Consider the following 23,530-nt stretch of genomic DNA (forward strand, 5'->3'; position numbering starts at 1 on the left):
ATGTCCAAGTTTGAAAACAAGACCTTTATTAGGTATACAGTGACAATGTACTGGTGATATACCAATGATTATTAGAAAGCCTTCAGCAAGTTCATGGTAAATGAAGGTTTTTTTTTTTTTTTTTTTTTTAATATTGTTGTGTCATGATAAATAGATAATTATGCCAATAAATCTCAGAGAACAGAAAATATAACTCTAGAAACACAAATAAATGTCAGTAAAATGAACGAGCCACTAGTCTAACAAATAAGTATTTAAAAATATGTTGGATAAATCAGGTTTCGAGATAACATGATCAATACAAAATTATTTAAATAATTTAAAAAAAAAACATGGAGCAAATATACAGTAGACAATAGTTGATAATCCTAGACTCTCTTCTGAAAATAACTAATAAAATTATTTAAACTTTGGGATAACAGAAACAAAAAAAAATTGGAATAGCAGCTGGAAATTGATATCATGTGAACTAAAAGTACCAAGAAATAAAGCATTGTAAACGAGTATCGTGTTAAATATTGGAATGCCAAAGTCTGAAAAAAAAAAGAAAATTTTTGAAATGCCATGCAAATCCACACTCAGAGATAACCGAATACAAATTCCTAGTTTTATGAAAGATGAGTATTATTCTCTAGTCAACATAATACGTGTAACTATCACGTAATAATTTCAGGAATAATAACAAATATCAAGAGATTTAAGCATTAGCCAAAACCATTCTGCCATACTTCCAGAACATTCCTGTTAAGACCTGCATTTCCTGTCAAATCTAGTTAATTGCATCTTTTCAGGTAACTTTCGGTACAGGCATTCTAAACTTAGCAATTGCCGATAGGATTATTATTTTACTTTTGAGGGATTAAAACATTTCTCTCATATTCAATAGAAACATATGAAAATAGATATCAGGCGTATTTTGAATCAAATATTTGAGCCTTGGCCAATTACTCTCAGAGGAAACAGAACTATTACAAATATGTGCTTATAGTTGAACAATAACAAGACTTTGACCAAATCCAACGAAAGAAAATAAACTCATCAACACAACACAAAAACATTTGCTCGACCTTTGAAAGCAAAGAGTTCAACAGCAGATAAACTAACCAAAAGCTTTTAAAAAAAAAAAATTAAAACACAAGAGAGCAAGCTTCAAAATTTTCCAACTTGGAGGCTTAAATATAGAATTATTTCTTTTAATCGGGAGTTGGAAACGAAAACTACCGAGATATAAAACCAAATTAAGACCAATTTGATTACCTGACCGTGACAAAGGATTCCATTTATTTTGGAAAACCATTCTGCCAAATCTACACACAAGTTTGGTTTCTCATAAGCTAACCACAAGGAGTTAAACCAATCTACAAAAGAGTTGAATCAAATTAGTTTTCAACGTATCATTAATTTTGGTTGAAATGTACTTAGTTTTCTCTTTTTTTATTTAGAATAAATATATTAAGAATAAGGATAATTCCATCCATAATTTAGGGCTATTTTTCCTTTCTAAATATGATTGCTTGTATGGACTTTTTGGATATTGATTAATGAACGAAATTGATTACTTGTGAGGCCATTGATCCAAGTAGTGCACACATATTTCTTCCTCCTTTCATCAATTCATCTGCAATTTCTGTACGGAGAGTTCTTTTCATGATATCAAATCCTAGCTCCATTGTCCAATCAGAAAAGGAAGATAGAAAACGCATTAACGCCTCCATTAATTTGATATTAAAATAACAACAACAACATCAAGCCTTTATTCCATTGCATGGGATCGGCTACATGAATCTTTTCTACATAAATTTGATATTAAAATGATGTATAATAATTTCTTCGTATCTTTCTTAAAATTTTCAAGCATAAATACATCATGTCTTGTTTTTCCACTCTCTCCTTTTCTAAAATTTTCATCCAACCATACACCCTTATTTTACAAATAATTAAATAAAATTTAAAGAGAAAAAGAAGACTATCAAAAGATAAAGCTTTAAAAATTTTCACAAAAAAGGAAAGAAAATGTGTAAACTCCCTTATAAACATAAGCCTCCTCTAATCAGACTCCTCCTTTCCCACTCATGAAACCATCCAATCAACCCGGCCCCAGCAAGTGGAGCCAGTCTATCTGGCAGACGAAAAAGCCCAGTGGTCCCCATTAGTGTGAGCGATAGGAAAGGAGAGAGGGGGGCTCAAAGGGGATTAATTATACCTTTAATTACTTACCATAGAAAATCAAAATTTGGAAGAAATTAGGAAGGTTTATTTAGGAAAAGATAGTTAATTTGAGTTCAGATTGGGAGAGATAATTAGGAAGGTTTATCTAAGGAAATATGACTTATTTGAATTCGTAGTTGGGAGGGAATTAGAAAAGTTTATTTAGGATTAATTAAGCTATTTTATTTTCATTATATGATTTTATCTTTAGTAGACATTTTCTTTGGAGTTGTTCCTAGTGGCGCCTAGGATTTGTTGAGAGCACCGCTCAAATAGTAGATTACCAATATCAATAAAATTAGTCAATAATCTTATTATTTATCATTGATTTATGTTGTGTTTTCTCTTCTTCATTGTTGCTTTTTGACTGTGTGGAGATCGGACTCCTATCAAATTAGTATCAGAGCTTTTTTTTTTTGGACCTATGACGGCTAAGAAGATTGATGTGTTAGAGTAGAGGCTTGATGGAGAAGTTGAAAATTTGAAATCTGAATTCAGAGAGTAAATTTCAGCAATTGAGGGCAGATTTTCAAATCTGGAAGAGATGATGAAAATGATGGTAGAGTTCAAGCTAAGATGCAATCATCAGAGGAAAGGGAACCGTTGACCGGATAAGGAAATGGGGAAAACTCTAATATAGGGACGATGAGGGAGGATCAAGAGATGAAAATTTTGGGAGAAGAAGAGGAGATGCCACTTTTGAAGCCACTTCTAAGGAGGGTAACAGGTGAAGGGTATGGCCGGTGAATAAATTGGGATGGTGAAGATCAAGAGCTGATTTGGGGGAGAGGAAAACATGGAGGGAACACAACACCCACTATAATGGAGAAGGAAGAAGCAATTGATGTGATGGAGATTATAGGGTGAGAAAGTTGAAGATGTCATTTTTTTTATAAAAAAAAATGCTCACATGTGGATTTATAGGGTGAAGCGATATTTTGTTGTAAATGGATTAACAGAAGATGAAAAACTTATTGTAGTCACTCTATGTCTTGAGGGGAAGGCTCTGTCCTAGTACTAATGGGGAGATTTGTGAGATCCGATTCAATCATGATGGAGTTCAAAGACAGTTTGTTAGAACATTTCTAAACTAGTCGGGAAAGATACTTCAATGAACAATTCTTTGCTCTGGTGTAGGAGGGGATGGTAATAAAGTACTGGGAGAAGTTCAAGTACTCCTCAAGCCGATAGGGAAGGTTGTCAGAGACTGTGCTAGAGGAGAATTTTATGAAGGAGCTTAAGCCTAAAATTCGAGCGGTTGTTCAAGTATTGAGACCATGTAGCTTAGGGGCTATGGAGTTAGCCCAGTTGGTGGGGATAAGAATTCCTTAGAGAGGAGTAGCTGTAGCAGCAGTTAGGCATGACCACTATATTTTTGACACCAAAAGCGAAGACAGTGCCTATTCAAAAAGATGCTCCGAGGGATAAAGGTCAAGGATTAAGACCAGGGGGAACTTCAAGAGGTAGATGAGCTAGAAATTCGGGATAACATAGTTAAGGATTTATGCTTTAAGTGTGATGAAAAGTTCGCTCCAAGCCACCATTGTAAGGACCGTTCATTACATGTCCTAACAGTTTGTGATGAGGAAGATAATCACTTACACTTAGATATTGCAGAGGTATCCCTTAACTCAGTTGTCGAGTTCATACTGAACCACACCAGTTCTCAATGCCTCTTAGGGAGCCCCGCATGATGGCATTAACTGTTCCCTTAGTTGTGGACTGGGAGGCATTGAGAAGGAAAGTCAGTAAGATGAAGGATTGGAGAAAATCATGAGAGAATTATTGATGAACAAGGATAGTTATCTAGGCTATACCTTAATAGATTAGAGATTGTTATACAAAGGGTGAATGGTTATATTGAGGATGTTGCCATATGTACCCCATTTGCTGCAAGTGTTTCACGGTAGTGGGGCACTCGGGGGTACAGAAGACCTATCATAGGCTGTAGCAAAATTGTATTGGGTTGGAATGTAGAAAGCTACGGAGGAGATGGTGGCCAATTGCGATATCTATTAGAGGCACAAATATATGGCAATGGCTCTAGGAGGACTTTTGCAACCTCTAGCTATGACCGAGAAGGTGTGGAAAAAGATAACCATGTATTTCATTGAAGGTATGCCAAAATCGGAGGATTTTTTGATGGTTTTGGTAATATTGGATAGGCTAAGCAAGTATGCTGCCTTTATTTCCCTACAACACCCATACTTGGCGGTATCAGTTGTGATAACCCTTAGTTTTTTAAAAGAGCTATTTTGAATTATAACAATAAAAAAATATTTTAGGAGTCATTATAGGTCCAAATCACAAACCGTCTTTGACATAGCATAGACATTATTATGTTTTAATTTTACTAAGCATTGGTATAATAGAGGATCTTCTGAGAATGTGTTCTAGATTTTGGGGTAGTTGGGAGGATCATATTCCGCTGATAGAGTTTATGTATAACAACATAGGTATGGCTCCTTACGAATCTCTGTACGGTAGGAAATGTGGGACTCCTTTGACTTTGATAGAGGTGGGAGATATACAGGTAATAGGCCAGTCTTTGCTGATGACACTACAAAAAAGATCCATTTTATTAGAGAAAGATTAAGATTTGATCAAGATAGGTAGAAAAAATATTATGATCAGAAACACAGGTTGGTTGAGTTTCATATTGGTGAATTTATTTATGTCAAAATTAGCCCTGAAAGGTTCAACAGGGAGAATTGGCAAGCTAAGTCCAAGGTACATTGGACCTTTTGAGATCATTAAGAAGATTGGTAATTCTGCTTGCAGGTTATTATTACATGATCATAGGTCCGATATACATAATGTGTTCCATGTATCTTTTTGAGAAAGTGGGTATCTGATTCTGGAAAGAGATTATCTATTGATGATGTTGAGATTCATCCGTATATTTACTATAGGGAAGAGTCTGATAGGATTTTGACATATGATGTGAGAAAATTGAGAAGCTACCATATTTCTATGGTCAATGTGCAGAGGAAGCACATGACCGCTAGAGATGCTACTTGGAAGAAAGAATATGATATCAAACCGTTGTATCCAGGTTTATTCTAACTTATTCTGGTTTGGAAATGCCGAGGACGTTTGTTAAAGGTGGGTAGATTGTGATAATCCTTAATTTTTTAAAAAGTTATTTTAACCTATAACAGTCAAAATTTATTTCAGGAGTCATAAGTCTAAATAACAAACCTTCTTCCTTATAATATAGATAATATTATGTTTTAATTTCACTAAAATCAGATACTGTTATTTTTAAATCAAAATATTTTCATATAATTATTTTCATTAATTTGAAAAAGAAAAAAGAATAGAAATTTTGAAATCACTTACAAAAAAATCTTCTCAACATCATTTCTTCCTCTTTCTTCTTCAAATGTTCTTCCTTTGCATTCAGACTAAATATAGACTCTCATTTAAGTTTCATTCATAGAGGAGATTGCCAAATAATATAATTAAAATATATAAACTTACTTTCATTCTCCACTTTCTTCTTCCTCCCTGTTGTTTCCTCTCAATGGAAAATTTCTCTTGTGTTTTCTTTCACAGGAACGATTGAAATATAGATATCAATGTTTAAAATTGTGTAATCGGGTATTGAGGCATTTTTCGTTCGTGAGGTGAGGTGTAAGGCTCAAGGCATTTTGAGGCGTAAGCCTCAAAATCAAAAGATTGCGTAAATATAAAATGATAAATTTTTTATATACTAATAAGTAAAAAATATAAAACATAAAAAGGTACAAAATATGAAGTGAAATCAAAATATCTTAATAATAAGACAAAATGAAATATAGTTCAACTCATAAAGAAGTAGACTAACACTAACAACTATTAGTGAAATATATTAGTGCAACATATTAAACCCCTAAACATAATGCTTCACTTATTCTACATTAAGAAAACTTATACAAAGCATGCACTCATGAAGAAGCAGACTAACACTAATAACTATTACTAAAGGTGATGAATAGAATAATATGTCGGGCAGCCGGGGGTCCAAGGGGGCTCTGCCCTCTGGCGGGGTTCGACCTTATTTTTATTGTAAAAGTAATTTTGAAGTTTTGCTTATTTTTAAAGTTCGTAAGTCGTTTGGATGGAAAGATACCAAGCATGTGCCTAGCGGTACCAAGCATGTGCCTAGCGGTACCGAGGATGTACCGAGCGGGACCGAGCATGTACTGAGGGGTACCGAGCATATACCGAGCATTGTTGTACCGAGTGGTTAGGTTTTTTTTATTATTTTAAGAGGCAGACGCCTCTAAAGCATAAGGCGAGGCGTGCCTTGAGATGCGCCTCAATGAACTTGAGGTGTACGCCTCAATGCCAGTTCTCATTGCGTAGACTTTGAGGCTTTAAAGTTTAAAATTGCGCTGAGGCGCATCATATTGCGCAATTTTAAACCATGATAGATATTACTCACGAGGAGTCGTTAGTTTTCTCCCACTTAGCAATCCTTCGCTTAGAATCGTAAACCAACTCATCTGGATCGCATGCACGCGGGAGGCTTCGTCTGGGTCGCCGCTCTATTCAGCTCTGCCTGTAATTCGCCCACTGTATTAAGCATTCAGTCAGTTCAGTTGAACCAATTATTACATACGATATGCAACTTAAAATTTTGGTATGAAAATAAGAGTTTCCCAATACACAACATAGCAAAAAGAAAGGAAACAACTACCACATAGCTAGAAAGAGAAACAAAATAGAATGAAACATTTACTAAATGATCAAAAATCTAAATTACACGAGTCTAGGCACAATCTATAATAATAGGCCATATTTTCTAAAGGTAAAACTACCCTAAAACATATTAGGCAAAACTAATCCTAAATGACAAATGACAGCATTAACAACTAATAATTAAGGAAAAAATAACATAAAGCAAGACATATAATAACTATGACTTATCAACTTGACACATATGGCTCAAAGTGTTTCAAAATTCTATTGAAGCTCTATTATCAAGAACCGTCCACATTGACATTTACTAGGTAAAGGAAGGGTGATTTCACCACCCACCAATACATCCATTACAAACATGAACACATACAATGGTTCAATTGATACAATATCCTTTAAAAGGCTCTTACTCAAAATGTCATTTGCCAACAATATGTTGTTTTATCCCCTACATTACAACAACAACAACATCAAGCCTTTATCCCACTACGTGGGGTCGGCTACATGAATCCTTTTTCTCCATTGTGTCCTATTAAAAGTCAAATTCTCGTTTAAATCTAATAAAGAAAGGTCATTCCTAATATTTTCTAACCAAGTCTTTTTAGGTCTACCCCTGCCTTTCTTAACATAAGTCAAATCTAATACCTCTACTCTCCTAACCCGGTCATCGCAAGGCCGCCGTTTTATGTGACCAAACTATCTAAGGCGACTTTCTCTAATCTTATCTTCTACTAGAGCTACTCCAACCTTTTCACGTATATGCTCATTTCGTATCCTATCTCTAAGGGTAAAGCCACTCATCCACCTGAGCATCCTCATCTCTGCCACACTTAACTTAGTATTATGCTTCTCTTTTAAAGGCCAACATTCGGCACCATAAAGCATTGCAGGCCTAAACAAAAATGAGCATATACGTGATACCAATCATCTTCTATCCCCTACATTGCTAAGAAAAAAAATCTCCTGATACCAATCATCTAAAAACAAAGGCCCAAATGTTTTTAAGGGCCAATTTAAGAGACAAGATCAATTGCAATGAGTTTTCGTTGATCTTTATGTATTTAACAAAAATTTAATTAATATGAATGCAGTTATTTTGTTTGCTTAGAGTGCAGTGAGTTTCATTTTATTTGCACACTATTAAATTTATACTATATTATTAGTATTACTATAAATAATCACAATATTCCAACCCACTGTCTTACTTTAGATAATTCTATTATTAGCGTATATCAAAAGTAAAATTGAAGATGACTTATTAACCCTCATAATGGAAACACACTAATCATAATGAAGGTGAGTTAAACAAAATAGAAACTTGCTTTCATTCATCTTCTATCCAATAAATGCTTGAAACTCAATTCTAAAAATGAGTTCTAGTCATTTGTAACTACTTATCTCAAAACAAACTAGCCCTAAGTGGCAGAATAAGGGACAATAATAGGGGGGAGAATGGCCTCCGCCCAGATCCTCAGATCTCCACTTGGTCTTGTCGATAAGCTTTGAAGAACTCATTTAATAGGATGTTTGATGCTGACGTAGAATGCTATTTTTAAATTTCTCACTAACTTATCAATACCAAACTCCGAGTGCCAGTTTCCGTTTTACACGAGCAAGTATCAAGTATCAACCAACTTTGATGAACAGATAATCCCCTGCAAGCCTTTGTAAATTAAGCTAACTTCCATAAAATAAGCGCAAAACTTGTGTTTTCAAAAAGTACCATGTTTGAAGTCAAATGCATTGCGTGTTCCATAAGCCTCCTTAATCTTTTGGCTAGTCCATCCAATAAGCATTTTGTAGTACATATTTGCTTGAATTGTTAATCCTGTAGAACAAGAACCTGGTCAGAGATAAACACCTATCAAGTTATAGGTTCAGTACAAAGTTAAAAAGTTACCACAATCTAAGGAAGTTATATACTGATCATAAATTCAGCCAACTAGCCATTTACAAACTTTTTTCTCATGTTTTAAACATATTATATACAGATATACCATCATGATCTTAGACACAAATAGAAATAACTGTCAAATTCTATGTTTAGGAAAGGTTAAGCCAGTTTGCACTATTAGGAAATTAAATAATAAACGGATTGTAAATCTAAAAGCTTCACTTTTTCAATAACTTTCTCTTGTTTGAAAATATAAGAGACTTTAGGATATATGCTGTGGCTTTGCACATGGTTTAAAATTGCGCAATATGAGGCTCGCCTTTGCGCAATTCAAGTAAAAAACGCCTCGATGCTTATGCCTCGAGTTTTTTTTATGAGGCTTGCGCCTCAACTTGATTGAGGTCCGCCTTGAGTCCCGCCTCGCCTCACTGGCATGAGGCTTACGCCTCACGCTATATATATTAAAACTTACATAAATCTTGAAGTAAATGCCCGACATTGGACTATATAGGAAAGGAGGAAGGGGAGAGAGCAGTTTATCATAATGATGATTCAAATGAAGAACCCCTTAGTGATGACAGTGCTTATGACTTATGAGTTCTTATATGATATGCCATTAATATTTATTTTTGGATATTGGAATTATATGTTAATGAAAAGAATACTAGGATTTGGGAAAGATAGAATTTTGAGTTGAACTATATTTCATATTGTCTTATTATTGAGATATTTTGATTTCACTTCACTCATTAGTATATCAAAAATTTATCATTTTATACTTACACAATCTTTTGATTTTGAGGCTTACGCCTCAAAACGCCTTGAGGCTTACGCCTCGCCTCACGAATGAAAAACGCCTCAATACCCGAATACTCAATTTTAAACATTGTCTTTGCATTCATATGCACCACTTCTTCCGCTCCACTGCATCAATAGTGATTCAGGTAAATATATTATGAGAAAACTGAGGCTTGAGAAACAATGAATTTTTGGATTAGCATGAAAGAAATGATGATGCTAGATACTACATCAAGAAGGTAAAGGAGAATAAGGAAAGGAGATCAAGACGTGAAAATTTAAAAAGCTATGACAATGTCCACATTAGATGAGATAATCCTACGTCTGTGATATCCTGAAATAGCTATGAACTCTAGTTTAGCTGCCTGAAAAAAAAAACATAAAAATGTAGAAAATACCAAATAAGTCGACTCAAACTCGACTCGTTAATGAGCTCACGAGTCGAGCTTATCGAGTTTCGAGTTCGAGCTTACAGTTGAGCGGACTAGATAAAAATAATAATATAAAATAAAGCTTGATATAACTATCCGATTCGAAAGCAGCCCAGCCCTAATTTCATTCTCACCTTGGTGACAGCTGGGAGTTCAAGCGAACATCCATCTTCGCGTGACCTAGCGAGTGCAAGACGCGATAATTTCGACGCCAAGACGTGGTCCGCACTCTGAGTTTAATCTTCTTCTTCGGTCCTCAACACTTGTAGAGGTTCATATTCGGTGAATTGAGCAGTTTGTTGTGTTCTATGTTCTACAAATTTTCTTGTTCGATCCTCTTACTGATTGGTGTTATTTCCATTTCAATGAAATCATTAATATGTTTCTTAGCAAGGTTTTTGCAGTGTTTGAAGATTATGAGGTGAGGGATTATTCAATTCGTGATTTCATCTATTTTAATATCCTTCTTTCTTTCTTTTTTTTGGTTGATTTTTCCGAAGGTCAATAGTTTTCTGTTTTTTTTTTTCCTGGTTTGATTCTCCGTCTAGTTCAACCGTTGTCCCAACTCCCAATTAGCACTATTTTGTCCTGTTAGAAATTGAATATGGTTTTTTTGGCTACAGACGGAGATGATTTTGTTTAGATATGAGTTCATTTTCATAATTAAGTTGTAACTTAAATGCATATTCATATTGTGTGTCTATAGTTTATCTAAGTTATTTGCTAACAACACAGAAAGTGCATCTTATTATTATGTTAATGGAAAATACAATGGAGGAAAATATGAAAAGTACTGATTATTGGGGTTTAAATAAACGTGGGTTCTACAGTACATTAGCAGACTCCTGGAACCTCTATTTTACCTACTTGAAATCTTTTATCAATTATACAATTACATTGAAATATTAGTATGTCTTTGCAAGTACATTTGATAAGGAAGATTGTTTAATTGCCTAACTTAGTTACTAACACAAATCACTGACTCAATGAGCGAAGAATGAATTGCTAAACGTGAATTGTAGATTAGCTTGTATATTTACTTCTACTTGAAATATTTTATCAATTGCTAAACGTGGTCATTCTACTGGACTAAGCATTTGTCTTTCTTATGTTCCACATCAGAGTAAACAAAACTCAAGATGGAAGAATTGGAAGAGTATGAAGTACTACAACGATGAAGACAATGAATAATTTTAACTTTTGTTGAGTTCTTCTTTTGGCTTTATAATGGAACTCTTAATGGGTTGTATAATTTCAATTACTTTTTTGTAATGATCTAATGATAGACACAAATTTATGTTTTCATATATTTTGCATTTCTAGCTTGATTAGTTTCAACTTTATGAAATGTTTATTGTTGTAAGTAACTACACCAAAATTGTCATTGAAATTGCATAAAATTATAAACTAGTATTGATTTGTATGTTATACATCGTGATTTTTTTATAAGAAATTCAAAATTGAATTTACTTTATTTTCTTGGTTATCTTATTGAGAACAAATTTTAAGTCATTGTTGGAAGTAAAATTCTAATAAAATTTATTTTTTCTGATTTAAAATTAAATAATCGAGCCAAATAAACGAGTCAAGCTCGAGCTTTCCAAACCAGCACAAGTATTCGAGCCGAGCTGGAGCGCTATTGCCAAGCTCGAGTTCGAGCTCATATATAATTAAATGAGCTTAGCTCGATAAGGCTGATACTCGACTCGTTTACACTCCTAATCTCATATAATAGTCAATATGAACGAACAGGGGTAGTAGATGGATAATGGAAAAGCTGCAAAAAAAAAGATTGAAGAATGACTATATCATAGGGATAATTAGGGTAATATCAATTAAAGATAAAAAAATGAAAAAGGCTAAAAAATGAAAAATAAATGCAAGTGATTTGAGTATGTATAATAGAGTTATGAACATATAACCATTATTTAAAATTGCGCAATATGAGGCTCGCCCTGAGACCTGCCTCAACGCAATTCCAGTGAAAAACGCCTTGAGGCTTACACCTCAAGCTTTTTTTATGAGGCGTACACCTCAACCGATTTATATATTTTTTAATTCAGGCATACCTAAATCCTAAACTAAAGCCCCTAACAAAGTATGTCTTCATGCACCCCCAAGCCTAAACAACTTCCTCTCAACAACCTCAATCACTAGCCCATCGCCTTTGTCATAGCCACCACTAGCATAGCCACCGTCGAGAATTACTTGAAAGCCGCACACCACCACCACATCCTACTATAAAAAAATTTTAGTATTATTCTCATCTTTATATTGATGACAAATAATTATGAAAGAAAAAGATAATTAAAATAAATAAAAAAAGATTAAGATTGTGAGGCATTGAACTCCACAGGATGAGCCAGGGGAGAGATCAATTTGTTATAATAAAGACTCAAATAAAGATCCCCTCATTGATAACAGTGTAGATGATTTCTGAGTTGTTGCCAATTATATAAGCTTTTTTTAGGAATTTAATATAGATGAGTAGGAAACTAAGAAAGAAGAAATTTAGATGGACTTTCGTTACCTTGAATTACTGTAGTTTAAACATAAAGCTACGGGGTGTTTAGGGATTGCTAAAAGTCCATCTTGAGTTACTCAAGGTAGTAGAAGATGGACTCAACGAAAGTCCCTTAAACATATTAAAGTCCTTTAAACTACAGTAATTCAAGGTAGTAGAAGATGGACTCAACGAAAGTCCCTTAAAGCTACGGGGTGTTTAGGGATTGCTAAAAGTCCATCTTGCCCTCACTTGCTTTATCTTTGTTCTAATATCTCTAAGGGCATTTAAATAATTTGTTATTCAAATTATAACTTCGGCGATTTTTTATTTAAAACCTATGTGAAATTCCATATAAGTCTTTTATACTGATTTGCTCGAAATTTTATGTACAAATTCATAAAATTAACTTCGTAAAAAACTGACGACTTTGAAATTTCATTTAAAGTTTATCATGGCACATCGAAAAGCGTGCGATGTCTAAAATTGACATTTTCGAGTTTTACAATACTCCCCCCTAATAAAAATTTCATCCTCAAAATTTACATACAACTTCTAGTTATACAATCAACCAACATCTTCCATTTTATTTAACATAAACTTCAACATTGTAACAAAAAACTAAGCATTTGATATATCATAACAAAATAATCTAATCAACCCAAAATATCTGACATAACATAACAAGATAACCTACTAAATCCAAAACATCTAATATAACATTACAAGTCACTAAAAATAAACAATAAAGCCATCTCAACTATCCTTGTCAACATCTAAGGATTCATTGGGCTCCTGTTGAGTCAAAGTATAAACCCGCGGTCGGACATTTTGCCTGGATTGATTTTGTACTGAACCTTCAATTGATGGTTCTATCATCTTGGGTTTGACAAAATTCCTTTGTGAAGGTGCTCATTTGATCTCATTTCTCCTTAAGTCTTCTGAACAATGCAAGAAAATATTTTGTTGTGTCCAAGCTGACAACACCAATAGCAAGTGTTGGAACCAATCAGACATTAACCATTATGCAATCTGCCACACTTAGCACAAGCTTCCATAACTTTACTAATTGTTGCACCGCTAACTCCACTAGGACTAAACTTAGGTTTCTTCTCATTTGATCCTCCAATTAGATTGTTTTGTATATCCTCTTCAACACTCCTCCTTTTATGTTGATCAACTCTCTTCTGAGTAGCTTTCAAATCTAACTCAAACCTTCAGGCCCTATCTACCAGAGTAGAATAATCCTCAATGTTAAAAGGAATCAAAGGTTGTCTAATGATATCCTTCAAGCCAGATAAGAAACGATGGCACTTCTCTTCTGCATTGGATATCAGATGTGAAGCATAACTGGAAAGTCTGGTGAACTCGGTCTCATACTACGTAATCGATCTATCACCTTGTGCCAATCTAATGAATTTATCTTGTATCTATCTTCTAGCTGACATTAGTACATACCAATCTCGGAATACTTTCAGAAACTCTCCACATGAGACTTGACTACTGGATCGCCCTCCAAAAGTCTCTTGTAACTGGCTTCACCACCAACTTTATACCTCACCATTAAAGGCAAAAGCAACAAGAGTAACCCATTTATCTTCAGGGCAAGGCATACCCTCCAGAATTTTCTCTATCCTCATCACCCAATATTCTGTCTCTATAGGTCCACCACTTGAAAATAACGGAGGCTTCATATCTTGGAACAACTTTAAATTTTTATCCATGATAGTACTACTACCACCGGCTTGAGTTTAAGTGTTCTTGATCATTTGGGTCATTGCTGCCATCATTTGTGTAAGAGATTCCATAGTAGCATTGATGCTACTACTCGAAGGCTCTGCTACGGCTGGTAGCTCCCTCCTAATTTCTCCCGTATTGCCATCAGTGGCAACAAGTTTAGGATCCATGGCCCTGAGATATAACGCGATGAAATAAACTAAGTAGTCTGTAACACATATATCATATACCTTCTCTAACGTATAGAATCATCTTATTGGCTCTTTCATATAAATCAGTATGTTAAAACCCTTTGCTCTAATACCACTTTTGTCATGACCCGACCCAGGGGGTCGAATTAACAAGACGGGAACGTATGGTCAGACGGTAGATCAAATTTTTAATTTCCTTAAAAGTTATCTCAATAATCTTGAAAGAGCCACAAAACTTCAAATATATAAACTGATATATATAATAAGCATAGATACTTTTCTTCTTGTGCCTCACGTCTATGGTAGACATTTTCGCCTCTTTTATTCATTTGATTATCTTAAGCTTAACTAAAATAAAAGATGGAGCAACAACAATAAGTCAAAGCTTAGTGAGTAACTAGTGCAAGCAAAAATCCGAGGGAACCCCTAATTTTTGCTTGACAAAAGAAAACTCTACTAGGTAAGAGAGTGGGCAGAGCAAAAGGGAAGGAGGTCCTCATATGTCCTACACGTGTTAAAGGCTATAATAACACAAATAAAGACACAAATAATATCATTTTATAAAAACTATTACAACTTGGACATTTACAAACTTGACTCAAACAAGACACCCTAAACTAGCTTCACTTTGAGAAGAAGGATACAGATGGAGTGGCACTTGCGGAGAGACGAAAGATGTTAGAAGCCGAGACGAAAGGTTGGAAAGAGCTCGCAAGATTTCCGGAGGGGATGAGAAAGAAGGTGGACAAAGCTCGCAAGCTTTTCCAACGAAACCCGCAGGTTTACATTTCCAAAAATCATTAACATAACATTCACTAATTTAAAACATAACAAGCCCCTCATATTTATAGGTATGAAAAGGGGAATACAAACAGGCATGGCAATAAATTTTCACAAGAACCCAAACATCACAAGCATGGAAATCCCCCCATGCTTCACGGAAAACAGCCCAAGCTCAAGAACCGAAGGAGTAGCCACGGAAGCCAAGGAGGCCACACGGAACCAAGGCGCTACATCCACGGGAAAACTCCCAGGCTCGGAAAACCAGCAGCCGGCCGGAAATCCAAGGGGCAAAGGCACGGGGAAAGCCAACCCGTGGAAGCTAAGGAGCCATGGCACGGGTAAACACATTTTCTTGGAATTCCAAAACCGGTTTGGAATTCCAAGAGACAAAAATAATTAAAAACATAAAAAAATTAAAATTACATTAATTAAAAGATAACTATGAACTAAAATGTTAGCTAATAATGAGTTAACCCTTAGTTCAATAAGTGAACTAAAGACCAGCTCATAAATGAGCTAAAATTTCAGCTCAATTTTGATTGAGCTTGTAAACTCGAGGGAGGCCAAAATTGATTTATTTTGGACATGAGTTGACCCTCCCTTTGTCTACATCAGACTACCCTTCTTGAGAACTCAGCTCCTGATGAGTCAGTTCTGGTTGTTCTTGAGGAGGTGGAGACGGAGCATCCACTTCTTTGATCTTTTCTTCAAATTTCTTTAAAATTTCTTCATGTTCCTTCTCGAACTATTGTTGTAGATATCTTTTCCACTTCTCGAATTTTTGATCACATAGGAACATGTGATACTAAAGCTTATATAAACGATCTTGAAGCGGATTAGTTGAATCACCTTCTATAGGAATCCATCTGTCCAACGGGAGAGGGACATCATAATTGTTTGAATTGATTTCCTCGTTATATGAATCCATTTTTTTGTTATTTTCCATTTTTTTTGACAGACTCAAAAAAGACTAAAAAAAAATCAAAAGACTCAACCTAAAAAACTTAGATTCAAAATACTTTCAAGACTCACCAACCTAAAAACTTAAGACTAACAATGCTTGACTTGACAAACTAAAACAAAACTTGACAAACCAAAACTTAACAAACAAAACCTAGGACTTCCTAACTTGCTCTGATAACAAATTAGTGCAAGCAAAAAACCGGGGGAACCCTTAACTGTTGGAGAATTTTTGTATCCTCAAACGAATTGCATATTTTATCATCGAGCACGGCATAAGAACATGATATATCACCCCGAAGGGTAAAAATATCATTTCCTTATGGACTCAATAATAAAATTTACAATTTTAACAGAGATTCCCCCACTCAATGTTTGGTTGAGTGGGGTTTATTTATTTCTGGGGTACAGACGTCCCATAGGGGCAAGCCCATATGGTTAATTACATCCCAAGCTTTAGTGCTTGAGAAAACTTTTGATTAAACTAGTGGTTTTGCTTTTCTTGGAAGTCATTTTAGACATTGGCTAAAGTTTACTTTTTGTTTTAAAATCCATGAAAGTCTTGCTTAAAGGTTTTGGCCCTTTAGGAATTTCAATGAGGAATTGATCAACTTAGAATCAAATTTTTTGAGTGAAGTCCAAGGGAATGTGAGGTAGGAGCACTTGATTCTGATGGACACTCAGAGGTGCTCAAACTATCCTATATTGGGCTTTACATTTTAGTAATCTAATTTTAGTTTAAGTTGATATTTTTATTATAAGATTGGGGCTTACATCCCAACAACACTTGTTGGAGGAATTGCCCGAAAGATGAGGACTTATGGGATGATTTGGAATCAACTCTTGCCTCGGACCCTAAGACTAAGGTGAGGACTACCGATAAGTAGTGCCTCGAACCTAAATCTAACGAGTGCACAAGGGGCTTACAAACTACACCTCACAAGAGGCATAGCCTGCCCGACCTCTGGATTTATTGTCCCGCCTGGAAGGGACTACCAGCTAACCCTCCTAATCGCTTTTAAAACCATGTCATCCGGTCTCAATGCGAATGTAGTGTGGAGAGGTTGTTTTTATTTAGAATGTAGGACTTACAACTTGGCTTTGAGGCCAAGATGCCTAATTATGTATGGTATGCAAATGCTGACTCACAAAAAAAAAATTTGTTATCTAATCCTTATGTGGAGGCATTCTACATGTGACACACTTTTGGCCATGCACGATTATTTTAAGTTTTTGGAAAACTTGGCTCTTTAAAAGAGAGCCATGCAAATTTTCTTTTGTTAGAAAACCATGAAGCCTAATTTCATTTTTAGGTTGCATACATTTTAAGGGGTAGAAAACTTAGTTTTTATCCTAAGAGCCTAATACAATAGAGTCCAGGCCACGCCCACAGAAACAAAAGAAGAAACCTAGGAAAGACATGTTCTATTGCACACCCAGTAAACAAACAACGCATGTTTTTGTATATAAATAAAGACAGAAATGTAAATGATATCTCAATTATTACAAACATGTTTGGCAGCTGAGTTGCCTGCCATTATAAAACCCAGTTAAATTAATTACAGACTCTACTTGTGGGGTCTTCAAGCTTTACAAAAGTTCTTTGGGCTTCATCTCCCAAAATGTATATCTTTTTCATTTTGCTCCTTTCTTTTACTCCAAACCCCCACAAGTTCACATCCTACTTTTAATCAAATACATGATATAAAAAATAGAAAAGACTCAAACCTGCAAGACAGAGTTAAGCAGCAATTTATATGATAATCATATTATATTCTCAAAATTGGCCTAACACTTAGAGTGCTAAGTGCTAGGCCTCCTGCTTCTACCCTATTGGCCATGCCTCTTAGGGGTTTTAAGCAGCGTCTGCAAGCAAACAACATTATGATAATCATGATTTAATTTACCCCCTCTTGGGCATGGCTACCTGCACAGAAAAGCATGTATTTTTCTATACTAACCACTTAAGGGCAAGTGCCCACACGCAAACAATCCAAGGGCAATCACTCCACAATATCAATCACATGCGCACACAAAAAAAATCCTAATCCTAGCATGCCTAAGGGGTTGTGCACCTAAGTGTGTGTAGCTTGTGTGGTATGTCACACTAAGGGTCCTCCTAGAGTTTGGATATAAGGAAGAAGTGCCAAACATGTGTCTTTTGGGCCACTTGTTGAGGGAAATTCTACTTAGCTTTTGGAGCTAAGAAGAGGAGGTAAGAATCTAACATTTAGCTCAAAATATTGGAGAGCTCTCTCTAGCTTTTGGAGCTAAAGAGAGGAGAAGTCTCCTACAACTTTGGAGTTGGGGGAGAATTGAGGAAAAATGCAACTTTTGGGTTGCAAATTCACAAAGGTCTTTGGACACTTTGATGTAAGGGTTGCACCCTTCCGACTTGAGTTTGGAAGGGCAAAAAGAAATAGGACTTGAATCCTAAGCTTGGGGTGAAGTTACTTGTTGTTTTTATTTCAACAAGTAAGATAAATAGAATAAGATTAAACAATCCAACATGGATTGAATACAAGGAAGTCCTATACAACTTTTGAGTTGTAGGAAGATTGAATTTCTCTACAAAGGAGGTGGAGTTTCATTTCCTTAATTTGGGTTAAGAGAAATGAAGAGAATTTTGGGGGTTTCCTACAATCTAGATTTGTAGGAAAAGAAGTAGTCCAATGTGCAATCTAGGGATTGCAAATTGGAGGAATTCCTTTGGACATGTGGTGTCCAAAGAAAAGAAAGGTTTCATCCCTCCAATTTTGGGTTGGAGGAGAAAATGAGAGGGGATGTGACTTGGAAGTTACAACCCCAAGAGGATTCTTTGAACATTTGGTATCCAAAAAAGAAAGATTCATTCCTCCAATTTAGGTTAGAGGGATAGAGAAGAATGAGATGCAAATTGGAAATTGCAAACTCTTGAAAGTCCTCTGAACATTTAGTTATTCAAAGAAGGGAATACACTCTTCTAATTTGAGTTAGAAGAATAAGGGTAAGAAGATGAACTTGGATACTTTCCTACAATCTTTGACTTGTAGGAAAGATGAAAGGAAATGCAACTTGAAGGTTGCAAAGTGGAAGACTTTCTTTGAACATTTGGCGTTCAAAGAAGGGGGTCATCCACTCGCCCAATTTGAGTCAATGGAATAAGAAGAATTCCTACAACCTTTGAATTGTAGAAATAAGAGAAGGAACATGCAACTTGTGGGTTGCAAATCTATAAATGTTCCTTAAACTTTTGATGTTTAAAGGAACAAATTCATTTGCCTAATTTGAGGCTAGGCAAATGAAAGGGAATTGGGAGATTTCCTACAATTTAGAATTGTAGGAAAAGAAGTAGCCCAAAGTGCAACTTAGAGGTTGCAAATTGGAGAAATTTTCTTGAGTATTTGGTGTTCAAAGAAAATGACACACATTCACTTGATTTAGGCTAAGTGAATTGAGAGTTCTTCTACACTTTTTGTTTGGTAGAAGGAGGAAATAATGTGTAACTTGGAGATTCCACATTCATGAGAATTCATTAGGCTTTTAGATGCCCAAAGAAAAGGATTCACTCACCTAATCATGGGTTAGGAGAATGAGGATTAGATATTTTCCTACAATTCTGAGTCGTAGGAGAAAGGGGATTAGGATTCGAATCCTAAGGCCGAGAAATCATTCATTGGTTTGGTGTTCCAATGAATAAATGGTTTAATAGATTTCCTACAACTTAGGGGTTGAAGGAAGAAAATGTAAGTTAGAGAGTTACAAAAATTCATAGAAGACCTTTGAATATTTGTTATTCAAAGAGGGGTGATCATTCACTTAACTTTGGGTTAAGTGGATGGAGAAGAAAGACTAGAATTTAGGTCCTAAGCCTAAGCGGGATGTTCAATTGTTAAACTTAGGTTCAAACAATTGAGAGAAAGAACTTAGAGTTTGGTTATGTGTTTGGGGCCTTAAGGAGGTCCCAACTACCATGCATTTGGGGAGATGGGTGAGTGCTTGTAGAATTTGTATCTACAAGCAAAGAGAGTTGAACCTAGGATTTTTTGGGATCATAGGTTAAGATTTGTTCATGCAATGGAAAATGGACACTTTGAGATGCCCCAAAATTCCATACATGAGGAGGGGAATGATTTTCAAATCAATTTTGGCATGATTTGGGTAGGAAAGATTGGGGTGGACTTGCTCCTACGACTCTTCTAGAAAGACAACAAGTGGTGTCATCTAAGGGACCTAAAGCCATAGGATGGAATGTCATTGAAATTCCTATGGATAGGCTCTAAGAATTAGTTTTCTAGAGTCTAAGGGAAGCCTAGGGGTGAAGGCTTTCGATTGTCTTTTCGAAAGTTCACCTAGTGTCTAAGTTATGTGTTAACACCCTTAACCGTCAACTTACAAACTACACTAAACATGTCCAACAAACTTCCAACATATGATGGGGTGTAATCTATAAGCTCTTTGAAGCCAAAGAACACCCCATCTTCGCTTTGCAATCACCCATGAGTTTGGCGGACATATTTATGATTTTATAAATTGTAGGAAAACAAGGGGTCATAGCCATTGACATATAGCGAACATTCAAAAGGCAATAACTCACGCAAGCTCAATTTAGCATTTATAAAATAAAAGCGCAATAACAAGAGAGATTTCGCTTTCTCCCTAAATTTAGAGAAGTTCAAGGATGTGTTCCAATCAACCTTTTAGTTGTAGGATTTGCAACATGAGTTAAAAATGCTCATGAACGATCCCACAACTTCATAAAAAGAGGAATGATTGAAATACATGCTTAAACATCTAGTAAATCTAGAGGGAATCGTGTATGTCATGGCGGTGTAAACCTGTCACATGCATACTAATTTTGTCATAACATGCAAGTTTTAGGGGTATGTTAACACATGCCACACTTAGATAATAGACCCTATGCTCCTACATTTCATTGGACATTGGGTGAGCTACTAAACCTAGGGTTTGGTCAAAGGTAAGAGCACTAAACATGACATGGATATTATTTTCATGCAAAAATAGGGACGTTGAACATAAGTTCAACGCCCCATCGCCACGCCCCATCGCCACGCCGCTATCTTTTTAGCTCTCACATAAGAGCAAATCATGGAAACTTACTTAATTTTCATGATTTAAACAAGTGGACAGCGGAGATAGGATTTTAGGAGAACGAAAATTGAAGTTTCTAAGGACCTAGGGCTTGGAGGCGTCAACCACATAACAATTGGCCTTGGGGGACCCTAGGTTTCACTAAGTTTCAAAGGTATACCTTCTCGGTTTGTCCTAGCGCTCCAAATTTCCGTCCAAGCTACTGTCCAAGGTCCACTCCAAGCTCCAAAGTCGCTCCAAGCTCCGATTCAAGCTCCAAAGTCGCTGTCCAAGCTGCTCCGGAACTTGCCGCTGCTGTCCAAGGCGCTTTGAAGGCCCCAAATCGCTGTTTGGGAGGTTTAGGAACCTTGTTTTGCTGTTTGGGAGTCTCCAACAGCTTCCGACTTGTTGCGAACTCGTCGAAGTTGAAAAAGGAAGAGGTGGAAGCCTTCCTTTGCTGTTTGGAAGTCTCCAACAGCTTTCTTGACCACTACGAACTCGCCGGACTTGAAGAAGGAAGGTGGAGAAGCAACTAACTGTGCTGATTTTTTGAGAAAGAAAGTGGGTGGAGGTCTTAACTTTCTTTGGAATGAGAAAAGATCTCAAGACCCTAAGCCTCCATTCTCCTTTCCACTAGAAGAGTCGCACGTAAGGCTCAGGTTCGCAGGAAGAAGGGCGACAGAGGGGGATCGGCTTCGCACGGTAGAGTCGCACACGAGGGGCTCTCGTTTCGCCTGGTGGAGTCGCGCGTGAGAGGGGGTTTCGCCTCTCTCGTTCTCTCTCTCGCTCTGTGTGTGTCGAGACCCCACGGGGAGCCGAATCAGGCTTCCCACTCTTTTCGTTTACTTAGGGATGCCAGCCCAGCCGAACGAGACTCTCGTTCCGTCCCATCTATCTGCCTCGTTGCGAGAAACGAGAGCAAATCCACTTGAGTAGATTTGCTGCTCAATTGATTTGAAATTGGGTGGGATTTGGAGCTCAATCTCAGCCCTAGATCTCAAAGAGATGTTTTGATAGTCAAACTCAGCCTAAATTAACAAATTAAGGCCGAAATTGAGTTCGAATCAAACCTGACTTAGGTCGATTTGGGTCCGATCGGGTCAATTTTGTGAAATTGAGCTCGAATCGACGCCGAATTGTGTCGAATTGAGCTCGACGACGCTCGACGGGGTTTGATTTAAATTAATTTGATTTTAATTAAATTAAATTCGATTGAATTTAACTAAAATAAATTTAATTTAATCAAATCGGGGTCCAATTTGAGCCGATTTTGCCTCGACGACGGTCAATTGGGTCGATCGAGCACGATCGAGCCTAGTCGGGCTCGATCGGGGTCGGGTTGACACGAAAATAAACATCAACACTAATTTTTGCTTGAGAAAAGAAAACTCTACTAGGTAATATAAGAGACAAATAACACAAATAAAGACACAAATAATATCATTTTATAAAAACTATTACAACTTGGACACTTACAAACTTGACTCAAACAAGACACCCTAAACTTACTTCACTTTGAGAAGAACGATACAGATGGAGTGACACTTGCGGAGAGACGAAAGAGGTTAGAAGCCGAGACGAAAGGTTGGAAAGAGCTCGCAAGATTTCCGGAGGGGATGAGAAAGGTGGACAAAGCTCGCAAGCTTTTCCAACGAAACCCGCAGGTTTACATTTCCAAAAATCATTCACATAACATTTACTAACTTAAAACATAACAAGCCCCTCATATTTATAGGTACGAAAGGGGAAATACAAACAGACATGACAATAAATTTTCACAAGAACTCAAACATCACAAGCATGGAAATCCACAGTCATAGCCTCCTGTATCTGCTAACTCCAACCCCAGCAGCTCCACCATCTTGGTGGAAATGAAATTGTGGGTTGCCCCACTATCGATCAATACCACAAATTCACAGTCAGCTATCTCTCATTTCACCTTCATAGTGTGACTCGAAGTGAATCCCACTAAGGAGTTAAGAGAGACTTCTGCCACATCCAGATGCAGTTTCTCCTCCTCTCCAGATCTGCTCCCACCTCATTCCTCGTCTTCCTCATCTTCGCAGACAAGGAGAACCTAAAGAGTTTGGTCCTTGCATCTATGCCCCGGCATGTATTTCTCATCACATCTGAAGCACAACCCTCTTACCCTCTTATCCTGCATCTCTTTTTCTGTTAGCTTTTTGAAATGTCCCCCATTTCCTCCCCCAGCTTTCTCCTTTGGTGCTTCCTTCAGATTCTCTGGCGCTGCCCCTCTTGATGGTAAAAA

The 23,530-nt window shown here is 36.4% G+C and overlaps 1 protein-coding gene across 1 annotated transcript in view; it reads right to left on the reverse strand.

The window, feature by feature from the left end:
• LOC110112461 (cleavage and polyadenylation specificity factor subunit 3-II) overlaps positions 1-23,530 on the reverse strand; it is a 101,553-nt gene that overhangs the window by 24,531 nt on the left and 53,492 nt on the right. Inside the window, exons 10-11 of the mRNA XM_028694991.1 lie at positions 8,618-8,722; positions 1,151-1,358 (exon numbers count right to left, since the gene is read on the reverse strand). Coding sequence (XP_028550824.1) covers positions 1,151-1,358; positions 8,618-8,722 — 313 coding nt within the window. The remainder of the gene's footprint in view (positions 1-1,150; positions 1,359-8,617; positions 8,723-23,530) is intronic.

Source organism: Dendrobium catenatum, unplaced genomic scaffold, assembly GCF_001605985.2.
Source record: "Dendrobium catenatum unplaced genomic scaffold, ASM160598v2 fragScaff_scaffold_621, whole genome shotgun sequence".
Taxonomy (NCBI): domain Eukaryota; kingdom Viridiplantae; phylum Streptophyta; class Magnoliopsida; order Asparagales; family Orchidaceae; genus Dendrobium; species Dendrobium catenatum.